Source organism: Mobula birostris, chromosome 21, assembly GCF_030028105.1.
Source record: "Mobula birostris isolate sMobBir1 chromosome 21, sMobBir1.hap1, whole genome shotgun sequence".
In the NCBI taxonomy this organism is placed as follows: domain Eukaryota; kingdom Metazoa; phylum Chordata; class Chondrichthyes; order Myliobatiformes; family Myliobatidae; genus Mobula; species Mobula birostris.
Genome location: NC_092390.1, coordinates 13,324,666 through 13,344,248, shown reverse-complemented (window position 1 = coordinate 13,344,248; position 19,583 = coordinate 13,324,666). Strand labels below are relative to the sequence as shown.

Below are 19,583 nucleotides of genomic sequence, written 5' to 3'. Positions count from 1 at the left end.
CTCTTCTAATAAAGGAGTGACCCCATCCATCCCTTCCTGCCTGTGCGACTCCTGCTCACCTGAGTTTCCTTCCATCCAATCCTAGGCGTCCAGGGAGAATCGGCCAGCAACATTCGGACAGCGAATCGCAAAGTATTGAAGGGGCCTTTCCAAAGTCGCTGAGAAGCTTTCAGACCGTGACACAGGATGGTTATGGATCTTCTGTTATTCTAAAAATACCACTGACTCCGTCAGCCCAAAAGGGTGAGGAAACTATAAACAGGAATGAGGCATCTCCCACGTCCAACCTTGGAGCAACATCTCAGCACCGTGCTCAGCACTTAGTTCTAGCCAGAGAGGCCCCTTGGGCCAAACCACATTATGAATTCAATCTCAACAATGCCGCTTTCAGGGGAGATGATATGTGCACCAATGCCAAGGAACTTTCTTCACATCAAGTTGCATTTCAGAGAGGATTGGTTCAGACAAAACATGATGCAAAGAAAGATCAGGCCCGCTCAGCTTCTGTAGATTTGAAGATACCGCAGGTTCGAGGAATGGATCTCACTTGTGGAACCAATGCCACTAATCAGTATACATGCAGCCCTTTGCTCATGAATTCACAGATTGAAAATGCACTTCACAGGAAACTCAGAGTGATCCTTCCGAAGCAGAATTTGTGGCACAGGAAAGGGGTTGTGAATTTGATTGCTGGAGGACATGATTCCTGGGACTCGTTTGTGGATCAGCCAAACTCCAGCAAGCAGCAAAGCACACCTGAGCAAGAAGGTGACTTAAAGCAGCCCAGAAAAAAGCGAGGACGCTATCGGCAATATAATAATGAGATCCTTGAAGAAGCAATCACTGTGGTGATGAACGGGAAGATGAGTGTCTCAAAGGCGCAGAGTACATATGGAATCCCACATAGTACCCTGGAGTATAAAGTGAAAGAGCGGCTGGGTACTCTGAAAAACCCCCCAAAGAGGAAGTTGAAACTCATTGATGTTAAGCCCCAGGAGGCAAATGATCAGCTGGAACACTGTCCAAGCAATTCGAAAGCTGAGTAGGGTGTTGTGTTGGTGCTAATACTACTTGTTATCTGGGTGAGCACTAGCATTAGCATAGCAACAATTTGAAAGGCATCATGGTAGGGATAAAATGGGGACCGTGGGGGGGGGGGGGGGCCAAAGGCATGGTATAAGCACCTTTTTTTAAAATTAAGAATCTGAATAAGAATTAGAATTCAGAATCCATTTTAATATCACTAACGTGTGTTGTGAATTTATTATTTTGCAGCAGAAGTACAGTGCAATACATTAAAAATGATAAATTATAACACATAAAAATAAATGAGTTAAATAGGATGCCACAATAGGATAGCTGTTGTGTTATCCTATTACAGCTTGGGATGTTGGAGTTTGGAGATCAAATCCAATGCTGTCTAGAAGAAGATTTGTACATCCCCTGAGCGTTTGAGTTTCTTCCTCGTGGTCTGGTTTCTTCCCACAGTCCAAAGACGTACTAGTTGATTGGTCATTGTAAATTGTCATGTGATTAGGATAGAGTTAGAGATGGGCTGTGGGCTGTATGGCTCCTTGGGCTGGAAAGGCATGATCACATGGTATCTCTCAGTAAATAAATTGAGCAAAAATAGTGAGAGATTATTCATGGGTTGGTTCATTGCCCATTCAGAAATCTGAAAGCGGTTGTTCCTAAAATGATGATTGTGTGTCTTCAGGCTCCTGCCCCTCCTCCCTGATAGTAGCGATGAGAAAAGAGCATGCCCTGGGTGTTGGGGGAACCTGAATGATGGATGCGACCTTGTCTTGTGAAGGTGGTCCTTGATGTGGGGAGGCTAGTGTCCATGATGGAGCTGGCTGAGTCCATAACCCTCTGCAGCTTTGTCTGATCCTGTGCAGTGGCCCCTCCCCTCCACACCAGATGGTGATGCAACCAGTCAGAATGCTCGCCATGGTACATCTGTAGAAATTTGAGGTTTTGGTGACAGACCAGATCATGAAAGTAAAAATAGAAAATGCTTGAATTATTAAGCTTTGGTGAAAGAATAATAACATTTCTCTGTGAATGCTGCTTGACTTGCTAGGTATTTTTGTTATTTTCTATTTTATTTACTTTAAAAGGTTTAAGTGGTTAATAATTATGCACTTTTTGCATAAAGGAGCATCCTGAAACAAATTTCTGAATTTTCAAACCTGGCAGTTTTTTTTTTAAAGGGGGTCTCTAGCGCTTGCGACAGGATCGCCCTGAACTAAAGCTAATCAATTGATGTTGGTAACCTACAATGCAGGGCAGGCACTTTATTGTAATGGTGTTTCCCGCTCTCCATAGGTAGGATAAATGCAGCATGAAACTGGCAGGCGTACTCAGAATATAAACCTACTCCGTCAAAGGAACAATACTTTTTACCGAACTGTTCTGTCCCTTTAAATTTTAAATTTCTGAATTCGGGATATTTAAATAGGTCAATGCTGCGAATTTCGAAATATGGAAAAATGGGGAACTGAATTTCCTTTTTACAAATGTTTTTCCAAGTCTGGTATCGAACTGCAATAATATACATATGTCCATTTCAGTTTTGGTTGTTTTAAACAAGCAGCGATCTTTATAAAGGGAGTGGAGTATAAAGATGCATTATTGGGCAAGTGCTGGCAATACTTCGGTTCTCGCCACCGCAAAATAAATAAAAGGTAAAGAGTTCGTAATCTCATCATTCGCTTTTTGTAATCCAGCCTCCAGGTCTGGTGAAATCTAATGAGAAAACTGGTGAGCAAATAACATGCTGAAAGTATATCACATTGACACCAGTTATTGAGCTAATTGTATCTATTTTTTTTCGGTAACATCAATTCCTGTCTGCCCCCACCTTTTTAAAGAAAATGAATCAGGCACATGCCACAACTTCTAACCTTCCTCACAATAGACGATTGATGACTGCAATAGCCAATCGACGAGTTGCACTCTGCCCTGAACCAATCGATGCAAAGATAGGCGGGATGTCTGAGGTCCCTTTCACTAAGGCTTGTGGACTCCTGGGATCTATGTTACTGTAGTTGTATCTTTTTTTTGGTGGGGGGAAGAAAATGTCTTTTGATGCATTTCCCTAAATGGAGTTCAAATGCAATGGAGTCATTGTGAACTGGAAATCATCTGTATGAAATGTAAGTTGATTATAGTGAGTAAATGGGCTCAAGAGAAAGAGTCTGCTTTTTTTTTACTGTTGTCTTGCTATTTTGACCCACATATTTTATTTTTAAAAATAGACGTGTTCATTCTCCTGCCCTAGAAATTATTTATTTGAAAGCTCTTAGTAAATTGAGATGGCTTAATGGAGCAGCAAAGAGGTGAAATAGAAGCTTGGCTGTAGATAATAATTAAAATCGTTTTGTTATGGCTGCGCTTTTATTTGATATCATTAGAAACAGGCCTAGTTAAGAGGCAACGAGGAGCGGAGCTCCTGAAAATTCAAAAGGTTTTACCTCTACGGTCAGCTCGACCCCAGCCGCCCTCCATCCCCGCTGTTGTTCCTTCATATCCCCCCCCATGTTCACATTAATCTCCAGATATTCGAGCCTTGTTAACCTGTTAATGTTTGTTTTAAAATGCAGTTTCAGTGTGATTAATAAATACTGAAATCTCCACCTTCCCCCAGCTCTTCCTGTTTGACAATTACTGCAAAATTAGGAGAACTGGTTCGATGTGAATGAAGTGGAGCTTTATTTTAATTATGTTTAACTATAATGAAAATCTTGCTGTAACAGCATCCTTAGACTTGAAAATATTTCTTGAAGATGAAATTTATTGCCCCTTTTAATACAAGTTGCAATGGTTTGGAGCATTAAAGTGTATAGTAACATCTTTTCAGTGAATATTAACACATTTTATAGAAAGTGTCATTGACAAATGGCACTACCAACTTGAGAATGTCTTGCTGTGTTCTGTGGAGCTGCTAACAGATTGGTAAGTTTCAAAGTTACAACAATAGTTTTAAAATACCTTCTATCTATTCCAATTTGATAAATTTCTTAGGATTGTACACAAAGGGACTAAATTTTGATTTGAAAGTGTCAGGGGTTAATGGCCTTTCTATCCCACAAGAGGGCACAGCTGTGGCATGTACAGTGGATCTGGTATCTTTTGGATTTAAAGATGATACAACTTTTCCCCATCCCCTCCTCCATCTGATTCTCAGAAGTTTAGAAAGAGTTTGCAACTATAATGTCATAGCTGTTTAACATTGCAGGAACTAAAATCTATCTAATTCAACAAATGCATTCTAACTTTGTACATTCTAACACTCTGAAACATGCATTCTAATGTACTCTAAATTTGAGTATATCAAACTAGTGCAAAATGTTTGTACAACTGGAGGAATATGGATCAGAACTACGGAAAAGATTAGTAAACAATTTATTTTGATTATTATTAAAACCATTAAAAATACCCAATCTATTGAAAACCTTTCTCAGTTTTACAACAGATTGGAAATGAGGAAACAATATTATGAAAATGTGAAAGCATGTAAGATTTGCATGTGAAAGTTGTTTTGGAATGCTCTGGATCTCTTGCACGATTTAAATGTGTACCCTTTAGATTGGATACAAAATTGCACAATAGAATAACTGAGAAGTATGATTGTCAAAATGAGCTTGTGCATCAATAACGTCTAGCTACTAGACGGAGCTGAATGTTATTTGATGAGTTTATTCTCTGGTAATGCATGATTTCAATGTTGGAGCTAAAGTGCAATAGGAAATATAAAGACAGGCAGTATGATGGTACAGCGAGAGGTGAGATTCAGGCACCTTGCTTGATCCATCACCCTGTTTTATTCCGTTTATTTCCAGTCAAACATTTATAGTTAATCACTTTGTAGTTACCACTTGGAATAAATTCCAAGTGGTATTTATTATTGGATTGCCATTGCAAACATGAGTGTATTTCAGGGGCTTCCCTGATCATTGTCAGTAATATCATAAGAAAACAGCCAAAGGGATTTTTTTGGGGTGAGGAGGGGGCAGATGTGCTATTGTGTAAAGCTGGGGCTATGTATTGCCTTTTTCTGAAATTCTTGCTGCTGTTTTAGTAAAAGCATGGAGTGCAAGGGAATGCATTTACCATTGGGACTTTAATTACTGCTATATCATTTTGGAGCACTAGTTCCCTGTAAAATAGAAAGTCAACAGATTGCTGGGGGGGAGGGGGGAGCATGTCTTTTTAGTTGTTCAGAGACATTGTCCTGAACTGTGGACAGAATGGCCAATTGAGAATGAATTCATTGTCACAGTAGTACATCAAGTAATGCTGTCTTCACTGCTTCTGTATCACAGATCCATTTTTTCCCCCAAATACACTTTCTTGCTTTTTATGTTCTTCCCATAATTGCTGCAGTACACTAAGTGGCCATAGTGTATTACCCCTAGTAAAGGTGGAAGACAAGAAGTTCAAATGGGGTCTGTGTGACGTCTATGAGAGAATAAGTTTCAGGGTAATAAATAGGGAAATGGGACTGGAAGATTTCTCAGAGGAGAGCTATCATTAATCTTTAATGCACCAAATAGATGTAACATCAGGAAAGTGTGAAATTGTATGAAATTCATAATTTGTTTTAAATGTTTTATCTTTAATGTTCTATGTTTGCCTTTTGTGGTCATGTTGTTGATTCTTCTTGGGTAGTATGATTTTGCTAATTGAGACCATGTTTCCTTTAGGATAGTGGCTGCTTTTTGCTGTTAATTATTGTGCGTCTTGGTTGATTTTTGTTTTCTCTGCCTGACATAGACCGGTATTCTTTTGTATTTGTAACACAGTAAAAAACCAGTTGGACCCATGCTGCCTCCCAGGCAGGCAGCCATCCCAGTGGCCCTGTTCTCTGCTTACCTCCCTACAACCTCTCTCACAGCCATCAACTCCCTCTTTGGTCCTATTGCCATTAGCTTGCTCCAATTAATAATTTGCAGTAGTCAGTTAACCTACCAGTACATCCCTGATGTGGGAGGGAAGTGGTGTATCCGGGCAGTAATGGAGAGAAAATGCAAACTGCAGACGGCACCCAAGGTTGGGATCTCTCTGGATCCCTGGAACAATGAGGAAGCAGAACAAACTGCTGTGCCATTGGGCCACCCTGCTGACAAATAAGGAATATTCCTTAAATCAAAGCAGCATATTCTGACATTTTTGCTTTCATGAACTCTGAATTATCTACTTGGCTGGATACAGCTTCTGTTGATTCAATGAAGTTGACAATAACTGGGCTTTATTCATTAAGTTGCCCTTATTGACACGGTGGGAGGGGGCAGAAAGGGCTCAAGAATTTATTTATATCCTCAGATTGTATCAGCCTGTAATGTTAGAAATTCTTTGCTAGAAAGTGATTTTTGTCAATGGCAATTAAACTAGTTTTGCATCAGTGTAGTAGGTCGTAGACACAGCTTAATTGCTCCTTTCTGAGTTTACATTCTTGCTTCCACTAAAGTATTAGTTTTATAGGCAAAGAATTTGACAAAGAAATTTGCATTCTGCACATTGCTTTATTTAAATGACAGGGTAGTAAGAGACACAGTATTTCTGCTGAAAGGGCGCTCTGTTTTTAAACTTCAGATGTGTCCAAGAAGGTTTCTGCAAATGCATCTCATTTATTTTCATTGAAAGGAGAAACTTTAATAAAGTGGTTAATTGGGGAAGCCATTTATTTGGGAAAACTCTTAAAGAACAAAACTAATAGAGAAATTATCCCAAATTCCCTTTGTTTATTTGGGACACTATGCTGCTTAATTGAAACAGGAGACTTGCCGAATAGTTTCTAACTAGTGTCTGTCGCGTGAACTTGTGTGGCCGTTAGACTCAGTACTGTGCTTAGAGTGAACAGTTTTTAAATAGTATTATTTGCGTGTGCTTTTTTTTAAACTGATAGCTGGTGGGAAATAAGCAGCAAGACAATTCAGAACTGTTTTACTCACTGTGGTTTCAAGCATTAGGGCCTTGGAGATGCCAGAAACAGCCAGGAGTGAAATGAACAATTTCACTACTTCATAAAGTTAGGAACTATGAAGAATCTGAAGGTATCGATAATCATCTTGAATGTTACAACGAAAATGAAGATATGTAATTGTCAAAAGAATTGTATGAAGGCAGTCCATTATCTGCACTGTGCTGATTTTGTTCATTTATAGTCAATCAAAAGAACATGGCAGCGTGTTGGTTGTCCGTCGTATCTGACAATGGCAGTGAAACGTGGGAGAGTTTTTAAAGTGGAAAAGCTGTTGCACTGGGACTGTTCCACTCTCAACCTCGAAAATCCGAGTCCAGTGGTATGAGTAGTCGTCACAAACTGGGATCTTCCTTGGTTGCAGTGGATACTGCTGTGCATTATCATGCCCTTTGCTCTTCACAAGGCATTGCAGAACCACCTTCTTGGTTGTTGGATCTCACTGTTGATCTCATCTGTCCAGTCTGCCGGAGCTGACTTCACATTGCTAGGACAGGCATGTCCCTTTTTCACCAGGATATGAAGCCTGCCTGCTACCCTCATCTGGTTTATCCCATCTTTCAAAGTGCTGTACCAGGTGTGACCACTGTCGTATGCAAACACTACTTGGAGGCGCAGGTGAGAGTTAAGTGTCCAGTGGGGACCAAGTGTGAGTGAGTTACCCCACAATGGACATGACAAGCTCCTTCACCAGAGATGCTACCCCTCCCGTGTATGGCAGCATACACAGGATGAATCCGTCTGTCGGTAACTATGAGAAACTAATACAATTTTATAAGTACTGTAGTAGCATTAGTAGCATTCCAATCTATTCTGTATTTCATTTAAATACATAATTTATTACTAAATTAAATAGGAATTTGTCTTTTTTATATACCTTTTTAACTATTTCCATGAACCTTCAGCTGATTGGTCCAGCTGCTTAATTGGGTCAAAATGTACTGGGCATGATATGTCCCAATTAACTGGAATCCACTGTATATGCGCCCACACATGTCGAACTGTTTAAAGTGTAAAGTGTTTCTATAAGCTGCACCCAAATAAGTGCACCTTAAAGCTTACATTACTCAATATACACATCGTGTTCAACTGTTGGTGTTGCACCTTCATTGTTGTAGTGTCTTTCTCACTGTCATTTTCAATTTTTCTTCTTAAGGAGCATAGACAATTGTGGTTTCAAAGTCAATGGTTGTGTTGGACATTTGACCATGACTGCATTTTCTTAGTGTGTGTTTCAAAACTATAACTAGTGATCACCGTTGCATATATTTTGTCTAAATAATAGAAACTTGTTTCTGTACATCGACTGATTTTGAAGTACGACAAGAATGAACACACATCCAGGATCATGACATCCAATTATTAAGGTTTGCATGTGATCTTGTTCCAGGTGTTTGCCTCAGTTAACCAAATGCATTCGAATTTTTGTCACCTAATGTGACTGCCTTAAAACATGTAGTTGTACATCTATAGGAATCACTAAAGTTAAACATTATTCAACTCTTACAGCAAGAGGTTGTGGTGCATATTAACATATTATACTGGGGATGGATCTGAATCAAGAAGGGGAAAAGGTATGCTAGTGCTCACCTAGGACATAGCTAATGACTGTGAAATAGCTAATATTATATGCTCTGTTTGTACTACTATTGTCTTAAGATTTCATATCTAACAATGCACAACTTCACTACTGTAATAACATGAATGAGATTACTTGCCATTTTTATTATTGATAGCCTTGCAGCCTTATTTATTAAACTTCATAAACTTTGGTATTTTGTGGGATCTATTTACTGTAAGTGCTTGTGCTTTTTCACTTCCATTGTTAAGATGTTAATTTTCTCATGAATATTTGCTGAACTATTTGATCCCAATAATGTAATTCTTTATGAACTTGGCAGAAAAGATATCTTGTATCAATTGTTTTTGAAAACTGAACTCTTGAGCAGCTTCAAAATGTAATGGCAGCTGTCAATATGTAATTGACAGCTTATTTTAATAAGCTGTCTATGAAGAGGAGATTGCATTTCTTTTATAAAAGATATATGAAGCAATCTCCTAAATTTTTTATATCCACTTCTCTGACTTCAGGGGGAAAAAAAGTTGACATTTGAAGTGAGATCTTGTTTAATGTAAAGTTAACTGCTTGTGACTAGGATCATATTTATTTTATTTGTTCTAAAGCAATGTTAAGTGTTTATCTTGGTAAATGTTTTATTTGTTAAAATGTTCAATTTCCATTTTGTTTGGAGTACAGCTATAATATGGAGAGATTTAATTATTAATCTACAACCAAAAAATAGTTGAACATTGTGTTGGAGCCATGCTTTTTTAATGTTTGAATGAAAAAGCATAAGTTATTTGTGAGCAGTCCATCAACTGGTTTTCAGACCATAACATTTGGCAACAAAGAACTGTTCACAGAAAATGATCCTAACTGAGCCCATATTGCTAAGTTTTGGATTGTTTCTGTGCTTGCCTTTTGCAAGTTTAAAACCAGCATATTTTCCATTGGGATGCCTTTTATGTATTTGAATAATATGTTAAAAATATTTCTCTGACATTGTGTAAAATGGCCAGGCACACCATCCTTTAATAGACATTGAAGTCTGTTCGAACTGTGTGGGGGTGGTGGAATCTGTGAACCTAATCAGATATAAATGTTCATTATATTGAAATTATAATCTGTTCACAAACGAAAATGAGAATCTTCTGTACTAGACAATTAACAATGATGTTAGCAGTAATTAGAAGATGACATGATGCGATCTAAAGTGTAAGTGAATTAGCCACATTACTTGCGTTTCTTCAGTCATATAATTAGAATTATTTTTAAAAATCAATACGCATTAAAGGAAAGCAGAAAGCTTTATTATGAATGCTGGCTGTGACTGTTTGATACAGGTTTCACAATCTAGTGTAGTGCCTCAAAGGCAGAGATAAAGTAGATGTCAGGAGCTTCCTTCCAAGAGTGGGAGAGTCTGGGACCAAATGAAACACACTCAGAATACAAGGATGTCCTTTCAGAACAAACGAGGAGTAATCTGTTTTGTCAGAGGTGGTGAATCTGTGGAATTCATTGTCACAGACAGCTATGGAGGCTAAGTCATTGGGTACTTTTAAAGTCAAAGTTGCTATGTTCATTAGTAAGGGTATCAAATGTTACGAGAAGGTAGGAGAATGGGATTGAGAGGAATAGTGGATCAGCCATGATGGAATGGCAGAGCTGACTTGATGGGCTGAATGGACTAATTCTGCTCCTAAGCCTTACAGTCTACATCTGGAACAAAGTAATGCCTCCCATTGGCACTTATATAGACCGAAAAACGTCTCAATGTAGTTTACAGAAGTTGAATTTTTAAAAAAGTTTAAAATAAATAGCTTGAAACTAAAATTCAAACTATTACTACGTCGACTCAGGCCTAGGGGGCCAGCGTCGGGCAAAGGCAAGGCATAAAATCCAAAGCATCCCATAGACATCTAACAAAATGAGTAGCATCCACTTGGAGAGAAAGAGAACCTGTGTTTCAGGTGAAGGACCCTTCATGTGTATCAGTCTGGAAAAATCAACTCTTTCCAGTGTTTTCTGTTTTTATATACATTACTTTTGGAGAGGAGTGAGTATAAAGCGTACTTTGGACCTGAAAACTGTTATTGAAAAGCAGGATATATGGTACACCAAACCTCATTCTAATGCAGTGTAGCACTCCATCATTTCCATCAGTGAATGGAAGCACAGGCTGAAAGGCCCTAGATGAAGTCACCCTTACCGGTTATAGTGCTGAAGGAAAAAATTGGAGAATTTTCCACCTTCCCTAAAAACAATCCTTTTAGTGAATTGGCCTTTGAAACCTGTAATGTCTGTTTGAGATCTTTTGATAATTTGTATTCCCTAACATATACAGAATTGTTTTATTCCAAATGCTCATTTAGCATTGTAAGCATTAGAATGTAGGAAATTGCTACATTTTGTAGTGCACATCCCCAAATTTAATTTAAATCATCGCAGGTTATCATTAAAGATACTGAAGTGGACTCAATTTAATAATCCAATCTCACATTTTTTAAAATAATCAAGCCATTAATGCATTTCCTCAAATTGCAATACATTTAGATTATTGAATGTAATCTTGACTGGAGCAGTGTTTCTGATTTTCTAATCTAGGTAATAGGTTGCCGTGGAAACTGACCAATAAATAGATGTGTCAGGTCACGGGCAGCATACCTAATTTGTGAAACAAATTAAATGGGTGACAGTGAAAAGCCAGGGCAGTTTTGGTCACAGTAATTGTATTTAAAACATGATTTAGCAAATCATGCTACCCTCTTAAATATTGTGGATATATTGATGAAATTTATAGATTATGGCACCTGTTTCTGTTGGCATCCCATTTAATATATCTCCATGTAGAGAAAATAAATATTTAATAGAGAAAGGAATGAAGTAGATAAAATTGTTTGCAACAGACATCCAGTTGTATAGCCATCATTAATTTTGCTTGTCACACAGTTCCTGAGGTTAATTTGAAGTGATGTTGATTTTCTGTTTTTATCCGGAATGGTGTGCCTTGCCTTTCCAAGGTACTGTTACTGCTTAAACATTCTTAGCTTTTTTTGTTCACAAAATGACTGCATTTGATTGCATATCATTTTAAAATCTGAATCTATTTCAAAATGTATGTGGTAGGTTGAAGTTGATAAGATGTATAAAGCAGTGATTTTTAATGGTGCAGTATTTTTAAAGTGTGGACATAGTTTTGTTTCAATAACCACTCACTATATTTCTCTGCTTTATTCTGTAACAAGAAGTAAAACATTAACTCTGTTGCTTTCTAATTTATTCATTCGTTTGCTGGCCTACAGATGTGTTTTGATGTATTTTTATGAAGTTTTCCCTCTTTTGTCAGGCAAATTTGTGATACAAAATATCTTTTAATATTATTTATAATGTAGGCTTTCTTATTGTGTTGGTGCCAACAAGCTTGGGGAAATTTGGTGTTTAATGTTTTCCTGCTGTTCCAGTGTGCACACAAAGTAATTGTCTCAATCATCACTGCCATGAATGATGGCGTAGCAGCCATCAGCAGTTGTATTCCATGATGCTGAAATGGAATTCCATTCTGCGAATACTAAATTTCTTATTGTATTCCAAATGTTTGTCACATCGGTGGATATAATACGTTAGGGTTTCTTGTTGCCATTGTCTTGCATTATTGAGATCCTAGTAACTACTGTCTCGGTTTTCATGTGCATAATTGTATTTTTCACTGTAAATCTGAAATTGTTCATAAATTGATATTGAAGCCATTTAATCATTCCTCTGTACATTATTTTTGGTCAAATCAGAGAATAAGAACTTTGAATGAACAGTGAAACTATTTAGTGCTTCATCATGGAGCATAGTACAGCATTACTGCAAATTGTTTCCCTTTTAGTGTTTGATCATCCAATGGCAAAGCACAAAATTTATGTTGGAAGGTAGAAGTGGTGTAAAATTGTTTCGATAATACTAAGATTCAGTGGATACATGCCGATTTTCCATTGCACTGTTAACTTGATCAAGGCCTATAGGGAAAATTGAGTTCTGCAAGACACCACCAGTGAACTTGCAGTTGGACCAGTAAATGATAAATAACAAGTGATTATTGAAGCAGTTTGTGCAGAGTGGCAGCAAGGTTGAACTCCAGCTTGGATAGTCATAGCAAATGTTGAGTTGAGAGTCTTTTGAACTGAAAACTATTGTTTTTAATTTGATTTATGGTGGTTATAATGAGTGTTTTGGACTCGCTGTATAGTTTAGCATAATTGAATCTGCAAAGAGAGTAACAGCTGCTTTAGAGATTTCAAGAAAACCTGGCTTCAGTATTGACTGTGAACATGTCAGGTTGGTCAGAATAATTTGTCAATTTATTTGAGATGTACATGCTTATGGTTTCAAAGCAGAAAAGCTATTGAATCACTTTGAATGTGTTTTATCCAAGGTTATAACTGCCCCTAATTTCCAGTTCTGTAGTGTGTGCAATATATTCATGATGTAACATTTCTCAGAATTACATATAAATGCATCTACTAAACCATAGAGTGGCAATCAGTTAAAAGGTGTGCTATCCTTGAGGTAGGGGAAAATATTGACAAAAGTAGATTTTGTTTCTTTTGTGATGTGCATATCAGACATGTATTGATTGGTTTCATAAGCAGCTTGAAACTCAGGTATTTTTCTCACCATTTCCTCCATCACCTTCTGCCTGTTGCTAGCTTTCCCAAAATAATCTTTATTTATGCAAAAGACTTGACCATGAGCTTTGACAAGCATTTAGCAGTGGCTGGCAACTCACCTCAGCCTGATACTTTTGATTTCAGCTTGGTTTTCTGTAACTGTTTCTGAAATGGTTATTGTAGTAAGAAATTAATAGAACCATTAAAATATAGAATTATTAAAATTCTCCTGTTGCTTTCTACAATCCTTCATGTAGTTTCCTTCATTTTACTGCTTTGCGTTGAGGTTCCTCCTTCAGCCACAAAAACCTGTCTCATTTATAGCCATAAAGATTTTGAAGAGAGATGGTCAATCTTTATATAAAATGACATAATACAGCAGCAAGTTAAGTAAAGCTAGAGGACAACAAAAATTGCAATCTGGCATTAAATACCAGTATCTTCAATTTGTACCTTGTTAAACGCCTAACAACAGTTAAGATTGTGTCAGTATCAAAAGTCAAGATGCAGGTTGTATTATGTGGCTCCTCTTTACATTTTCTAATGGTGCCAGTTGCTAGCTTAGTTAATCCAATCAAATGTATGCATATGTCCCATGGTAAAGCCAAGCTTTGTTGATTGCAGTGATGTCACTAACTTGTCACAATTACAATATCCCTACAAAATACAAAAACATTTCACAAAAGTTATATTGGTTTGCGTGGAACGATGGTGAAAGAACAATTTTTAAATGGGGTGAGATGGAAGAGCTGCATGAACTATGGCCACCTGCAAAGACATCAAAAGAAACAAACCCTATATGATTTGCTAACAGTTATTTCAGTTGTGGTAGCATACATACTGTTTTCATGTTAACTGCAAGAAGAAGTGACTTTAAAAAAAAACACCTAATACAGTTTTTGGGAAAAAAAACCCTCAGGGACATTTGACAGACTACTTCAACCAGTTACTTTGTGCTGATACTTTAGATGATTAAATGTTGCCACATAATTGTTATGAACGTTAATTTGTTTTTAACTCAGTTAAACAAAAGTTAATCTGCCAAATTGAAGCTGTAATTTTTCTACATTGTGCCTCTGACATTTTATAGTGGCATTCTAGCTTCACAATTGTATATACAGTATCTGTATAGACCTGGGCTCTGTTTTCTGAACAAACCATATTTCAAAAGTGCTGTTTGGTTATAAAATGTTTACAAATTCTATTTTTCACATTGCCGGTTTTTTTGTCATTGGAGCTTGATGAAACAAGTTTATTGTTTGTACCTGAAGCGTGTTGTTTGGGGGGCTTCTCTGACAGTCCATTGTGATCCAGTTACTCTCCCTCAAGTGTATCTCACATTCCTTTTAGTGAGTGAGTTCTGCTTTAATTAGTCACATATTAACTTACCGAATGATGACTTGCCATCCAACCTTTTACTGCTTTTACAGCTCTCTGAACTGTCCACTGTGTACTAATTCATCAGCCAATACAAATACTACATTTTAAGCCCATCTTCTATTCTTTTGCTTATGGTTTGTACTAACTCTCCCCTCTTTCAATTCAATTTGTGTGGATTTGGTCCTGGTATTTTTTTTATACCTTGGAATTATTTGAGAAAGTCTTTGTTAATATACAAAATTACAAAGATATATCAAGCTGTGTTATAATTAATTACATCAAAATTGCATCAATCTTGCAACTGCAAAAATATCTGAACTGTTACATTGCCTACTGATTTTAAATTGTATTTCCTGAGATTGGTGGCCTTGAAACAGGTCATTATACTTACAGCATTATGCTTGGCAAGGTATGAATGACTAGTTTGTTAATTAGTACTTCAAATTGGTCTAGTAAGCTTGAGTCTGGCACACTGACTTTGTTTATTTGCCCTTTATTCTTCAGATTGCAGTGGTCAGGAGACATGCTGATTGGATTTCCATATAACACATTAATTTTCATGAATCGTATATTAAAACATAGAGCAAGTAATGTTGCTATTTTAGAAATGGGGGCATTATCCTGTTCATCTCATATGCAAATTAACTTTTGTTCCCTCTGTTCCAATGCAAAATAACTTGGAGTTTCTGAAATTTTATCACGCCATTAAGAATGTAGATAACCTTTTACTCTGTCACGCAGACTTGATGTCTGTGGGGAATGGTAATCACTTGCAAGAAATACAGTCTGTTTACAGTTAGAAAGTAGGCATTTTTAAAATGTTGGGACTCCAGTGTTTAAAAACTCCTAGGTTAGTCATTATCAATTAAAGTGATGATTAATTTAGCTGGTGCTCTACATCTAAGTTCATGGCCCCATCAAAAAATGGCAAAAAAAAGCTTTTAGGCTCTTGTTGACTCATGTTATTAATGTCAAACTACTTTTATTATTAAAATACACATTACCTCAATCCCACATTTCAGGAATTTTTAATAGTTTTGGCTGCAATTCAGTGTACATTAAGCTGCTAACAAGTGGAATTGGGAAATGTGTATATGGGTATATGATGTTAAGGCCCTCCTTTAGTAGCCTGTAACATAGCTGAATACTGATTTACTGCTGGGATTTCCTTCAACATTTTACTAAGGATCATAATCTTGGGCAGTGACTTTCTTGAGGATTGTTAGTCTCTCCTTTGCATGCATGCTTGGTTGGCCATAGTCAGAGAAGTAGGTTTAAAGTCCAGTGGCATGGTGCCACAATTAAGCTGTGGTGCACACATGACCACAAATAGCTCCAGTTGGATTTTAAGCAGTACAATCTTGAAAGTTCTCACACTGCCCCATTTTCAATCTAGTTTAGCTTCTCCAATTCAGGTAATGTTCAAAGCAACGGGTGCCCATTTGGTCTGCTTGACCTCGTACAGTTTACAGCCTGACAGAGGTGTATGATTTTGAAAGCTTATTTTGAAATTGTTTGTATTATCTTCTATCCTTGTCCATTGATTATAAATGTCCTGTACAGCTGTTGTGGCACTTATTTTTTGCACTACTAATTGATTTGTTATAAATGTACTTTAATTTCAACTGGAATATAAAATACCCTGTGTCTTACTATAAGTGACCAGTAATTTTAGATCTTTTGTAATTTGTAGTTGTTTGCCTTGTAAAGAATGTTGGGGTTAAGAGATTCTGTCTTTGTGCATGTGGGAGTTTTTGATTGTTATTACCAGAGTTTTAACAAGTAACAAAATGAGTTCTATCTGTATTGTGTTTGCAGTATTCACTGGTTGCTAGTTTCAGTGCAAAAACACTATTCTTCTAATAAATTTTGTTTGTTAAATTTTACGCTGTCTGTTTTTTTTTCATTCTTCAAACTGAAGTTAATATCTGCTTGAACATGATGTTCTCATAACAAAGTATTCTGGCAATCTTCTGTCTGAAGTTGGACTTCAAAGCAGTTCACTTGCCCCAGAATTTGACTTCCAGTGAAATTTATTTTGTAGATGTTTAACATGGCACTTGGAGAAACAGAAAATGCATGCATGTGTAAATTATAAAATTGTGTTGTTCAGGCTTGGAAACCATTAATGTTAAACACAGGAGCCATTAAGATTCAGGACAGTACAAAAGGAGATGGAAAATGCATGCCAAAAGGATAGTCGTGGGGATTTTAATATACAGATAGATTGGGAAAATCAGGCTGGGAAAATCATTGGGAAAATCATTTCTAGAATGCCTATGTGATGCCTTTTTAGAGCAGCTCATGGTTGAGCCCACGAGGGAAAGAGTGGAAATAAAGGGAACATTTCGTGGTTGGCTGTTGGTGACTAGTGGTGTTTCACAGAGGTCTGTGTTGTCACCACTTTTTTTGCATTATATGTCATTGACTTGGATGACGGAGTTAATTACTTTGGGGCCAAGTTTGCTGACGATATGAAGATGGGTAGAGGGGCAGGTAGTTTTGCGGAAGTAGAGAAGCTACAGAAGGACTTGCAGATTAGGAGAATGGGCAAAGAAATGACAGATGGAGTACAGGGTCGGGAAGTGTATGGTAATGCATTTTGGTAGAAGAAATCAAAGCATAGACTATTTTCTAAACGTAGTGAAAATTTTAAAAATCTGAGATGCAGAGGAACTTGGGAGTCCTCCTGCAGGATTACTTAAAAGTTAGCTTGCAGGTTGATTCGGTAGTGAGAAAGGCAAATGCGATGTTAGCGTTCATTTCTAGAGGTCAAGAATATAAAAGCAAAGGTGTAATAATGAGGTTTTATAAGGCTGTGGTGAGGCCTCACTTGGAGTTTTATGATTCCAGCATTGAAAGATTTCTCACATGAGAGTGTTTGAGGGCTCTAAGCCTTTACTCACTGGAATTCAGAAGAATGAGGGGTGACCTCTTTGAAACATTTCAAATGTTAAAAGGCCTCGATAGAATGTATGTGGAGAGGATGTTTCCTATGGGGGTAGGAGGAGTCTAGGGAACTAGAGGACCAGAGGACGTGGCCTCAGAATAGTGTGGCATTTTTTTCCAGAATGGAGATGAGTTTCTTTAGCCAGAGAGTAGTGAATCTGGGGAATTTGTTACCGCAGGCGGCTGTGGAGGCCAAGTCATTGAGTATATTTAAGACGGAGGTTGATAGATTCTTGATTAGCCAGGGCATGAAGGGATACAGGGAGAAGGCAAGAGATGGGGGCTGAGAGGGGAAATGGATCAGCCATGTTAAAATGGCCTATTTCTGCTCCTACATCTTATGGTCTTATTCTAAATGCCAGCATTAAAATTCATCAATGTTAAAACACAGTAGTGGTTCATTCCTTCCAACTTTAGTTTTTCATGGCTTAATGTTACTGGATAAAGTTCTTGTTTCTTGGGTTGTCTTAATTTATTAAGTACTGCAGGAGGAACAGAAAAGTTCTTGTATATAAACTGTGCTGTCAGAATACTTTATTCACTAAATCTTTAAATAATTTTAACTTAATTATGTTCTTGTATATTGTGTGACAATCTTAATTGTTATTCTACATTATTGATGCTTCCTAACTTACAAAATCTGTTTCTACCTCTCCATCTCCATTTGGGTCTATGAATGACAGCCACCACTTGAAAACACTAGTTCTATCCAGCTCCATGTAGTATTTTGATATTTTACAATACATAATAATTTAACTGTCTTTTGCATCATTCAAATGTAGGCGGGTGGGTGGTATGCAAAGTGTAGACATAAAACTGCAGATGCTGGCATATGGAGCAACAAACAACCTGGTAGAGATACTCAGTGTGTCAAGCAGCGTCTGTTGGGAGGGAAAGGAATTGTCCTGATGCAGAGTTTCAACCTGAAACATTAGCAGTTTCTTTCCTCCTTCAAATGCTGCTTGACCTGTTGAGTTTCTCCAGCAGATTGTTGTTCTTTACACGCAAAATATGGAGTTGCCATTTTAAGAAAAATATTGAATCAATAAAAAAAAGTACTTATGGATTTCAATTTTTGCCTCTTCCCCCCCCCCCCCACGTGTGAGAGCGGGAGGAGAGAGAGCAGCGCGCTGCGTGTGCGCAGCCCTCCGGTGAAAAATGATATCGTATTTGTTAAATAGGGGCAGTGGACAATTCTGATTTGATGGAGACAGACGTGAAAGCACAGAGGAACATCTGGAGAAATTTCTGAAATGCCGGTTCGCTGCTGTTGTTACTGCGTGGTTGGGAATCTTCCAGAGGGAAGGCCTCAAAATCCCCGGCTTTGCCTGCTGCTGGCGACTGAGATTGAGGTCGAATCGTTCGGACAGAGATGGCGCTCAGTACTTGGTGTTGGAGAGCTGATCGGAGGCTCAAAGTTTTAGAATGACTCAGAGTTGGACTGTGGTCGGGGATGGCAGGGAGAGTTTTTCTTCCTTCTCCCATCTGCGTGAGATGTGGGACATTTGAGAGACTTTGAACTTTTTACTGTGCTCATGGACTTCTTCATCAAGTTATGGTATTGTTGCATTGTTGTAACTATATGTTATAATTATGTGGTTTTGTTAGTTTTTTTCAGTCTTGGTCTGTCCTGTGTTTTGGGATATCACACCGGAGGAAATATTGTATCATTTCTTAATACATGCATTACTAAATAACAATAAAAAGAGGACTGCGTATCTTCATAATCTGAATCATGCCAGTTGTGTTTTTAAACCAAGAGTGGAGTGATAAATCATTTTTCAAAATAATATTATCTCTTCTCATATACTTTGGGTGAAACATTTTTGTTGGACCGATGCTTTTCTTTCTCATCTCATCTTTCCCTCTTGGGAAGGTGTTGCTCGTGGTATATCATAATTCCATGGATAGCTCGTGACAACTCTGAACTAGTAGCAATGTAAGTTAGTGTATGTGCTTACTCTTGAGAATCGTGTTTTCTAGTGATACCAAAAAATATAGTGGCTGCCATTAGTAGCAAGTTAACATCATTGTACCTTGGTGTTATTTTTTC

The 19,583-nt window shown here is 37.6% G+C and overlaps 2 protein-coding genes across 8 annotated transcripts in view; one reads left to right on the top strand and one right to left on the bottom strand.

Annotated features, from left to right (window-relative positions):
- The window catches only part of LOC140185599 (uncharacterized), a 116,442-nt gene that overhangs the window by 78,023 nt on the left and 18,836 nt on the right, over window positions 1-19,583 (top strand). The window contains exon 1 of one of the 7 annotated variants that reach the window (XM_072238995.1): window positions 1,155-3,158. The exons of the other annotated variants lie outside the window; for them this stretch is intronic. The gene's annotated coding sequence lies outside the window, so the exon portion shown is untranslated. Of the gene's footprint in view, window positions 1-1,154; window positions 3,159-19,583 lie in introns of those variants that run through there. 7 annotated transcript variants of the gene reach the window in all.
- LOC140185601 (slit homolog 1 protein-like) overlaps window positions 13,073-19,583 on the bottom strand; it is a 315,402-nt gene continuing 308,891 nt past the window's right edge. Inside the window, exon 37 of the mRNA XM_072238998.1 lies at window positions 13,073-13,858. Coding sequence (XP_072095099.1) covers window positions 13,848-13,858 — 11 coding nt within the window. The 3' untranslated portion in view covers window positions 13,073-13,847. The remainder of the gene's footprint in view (window positions 13,859-19,583) is intronic.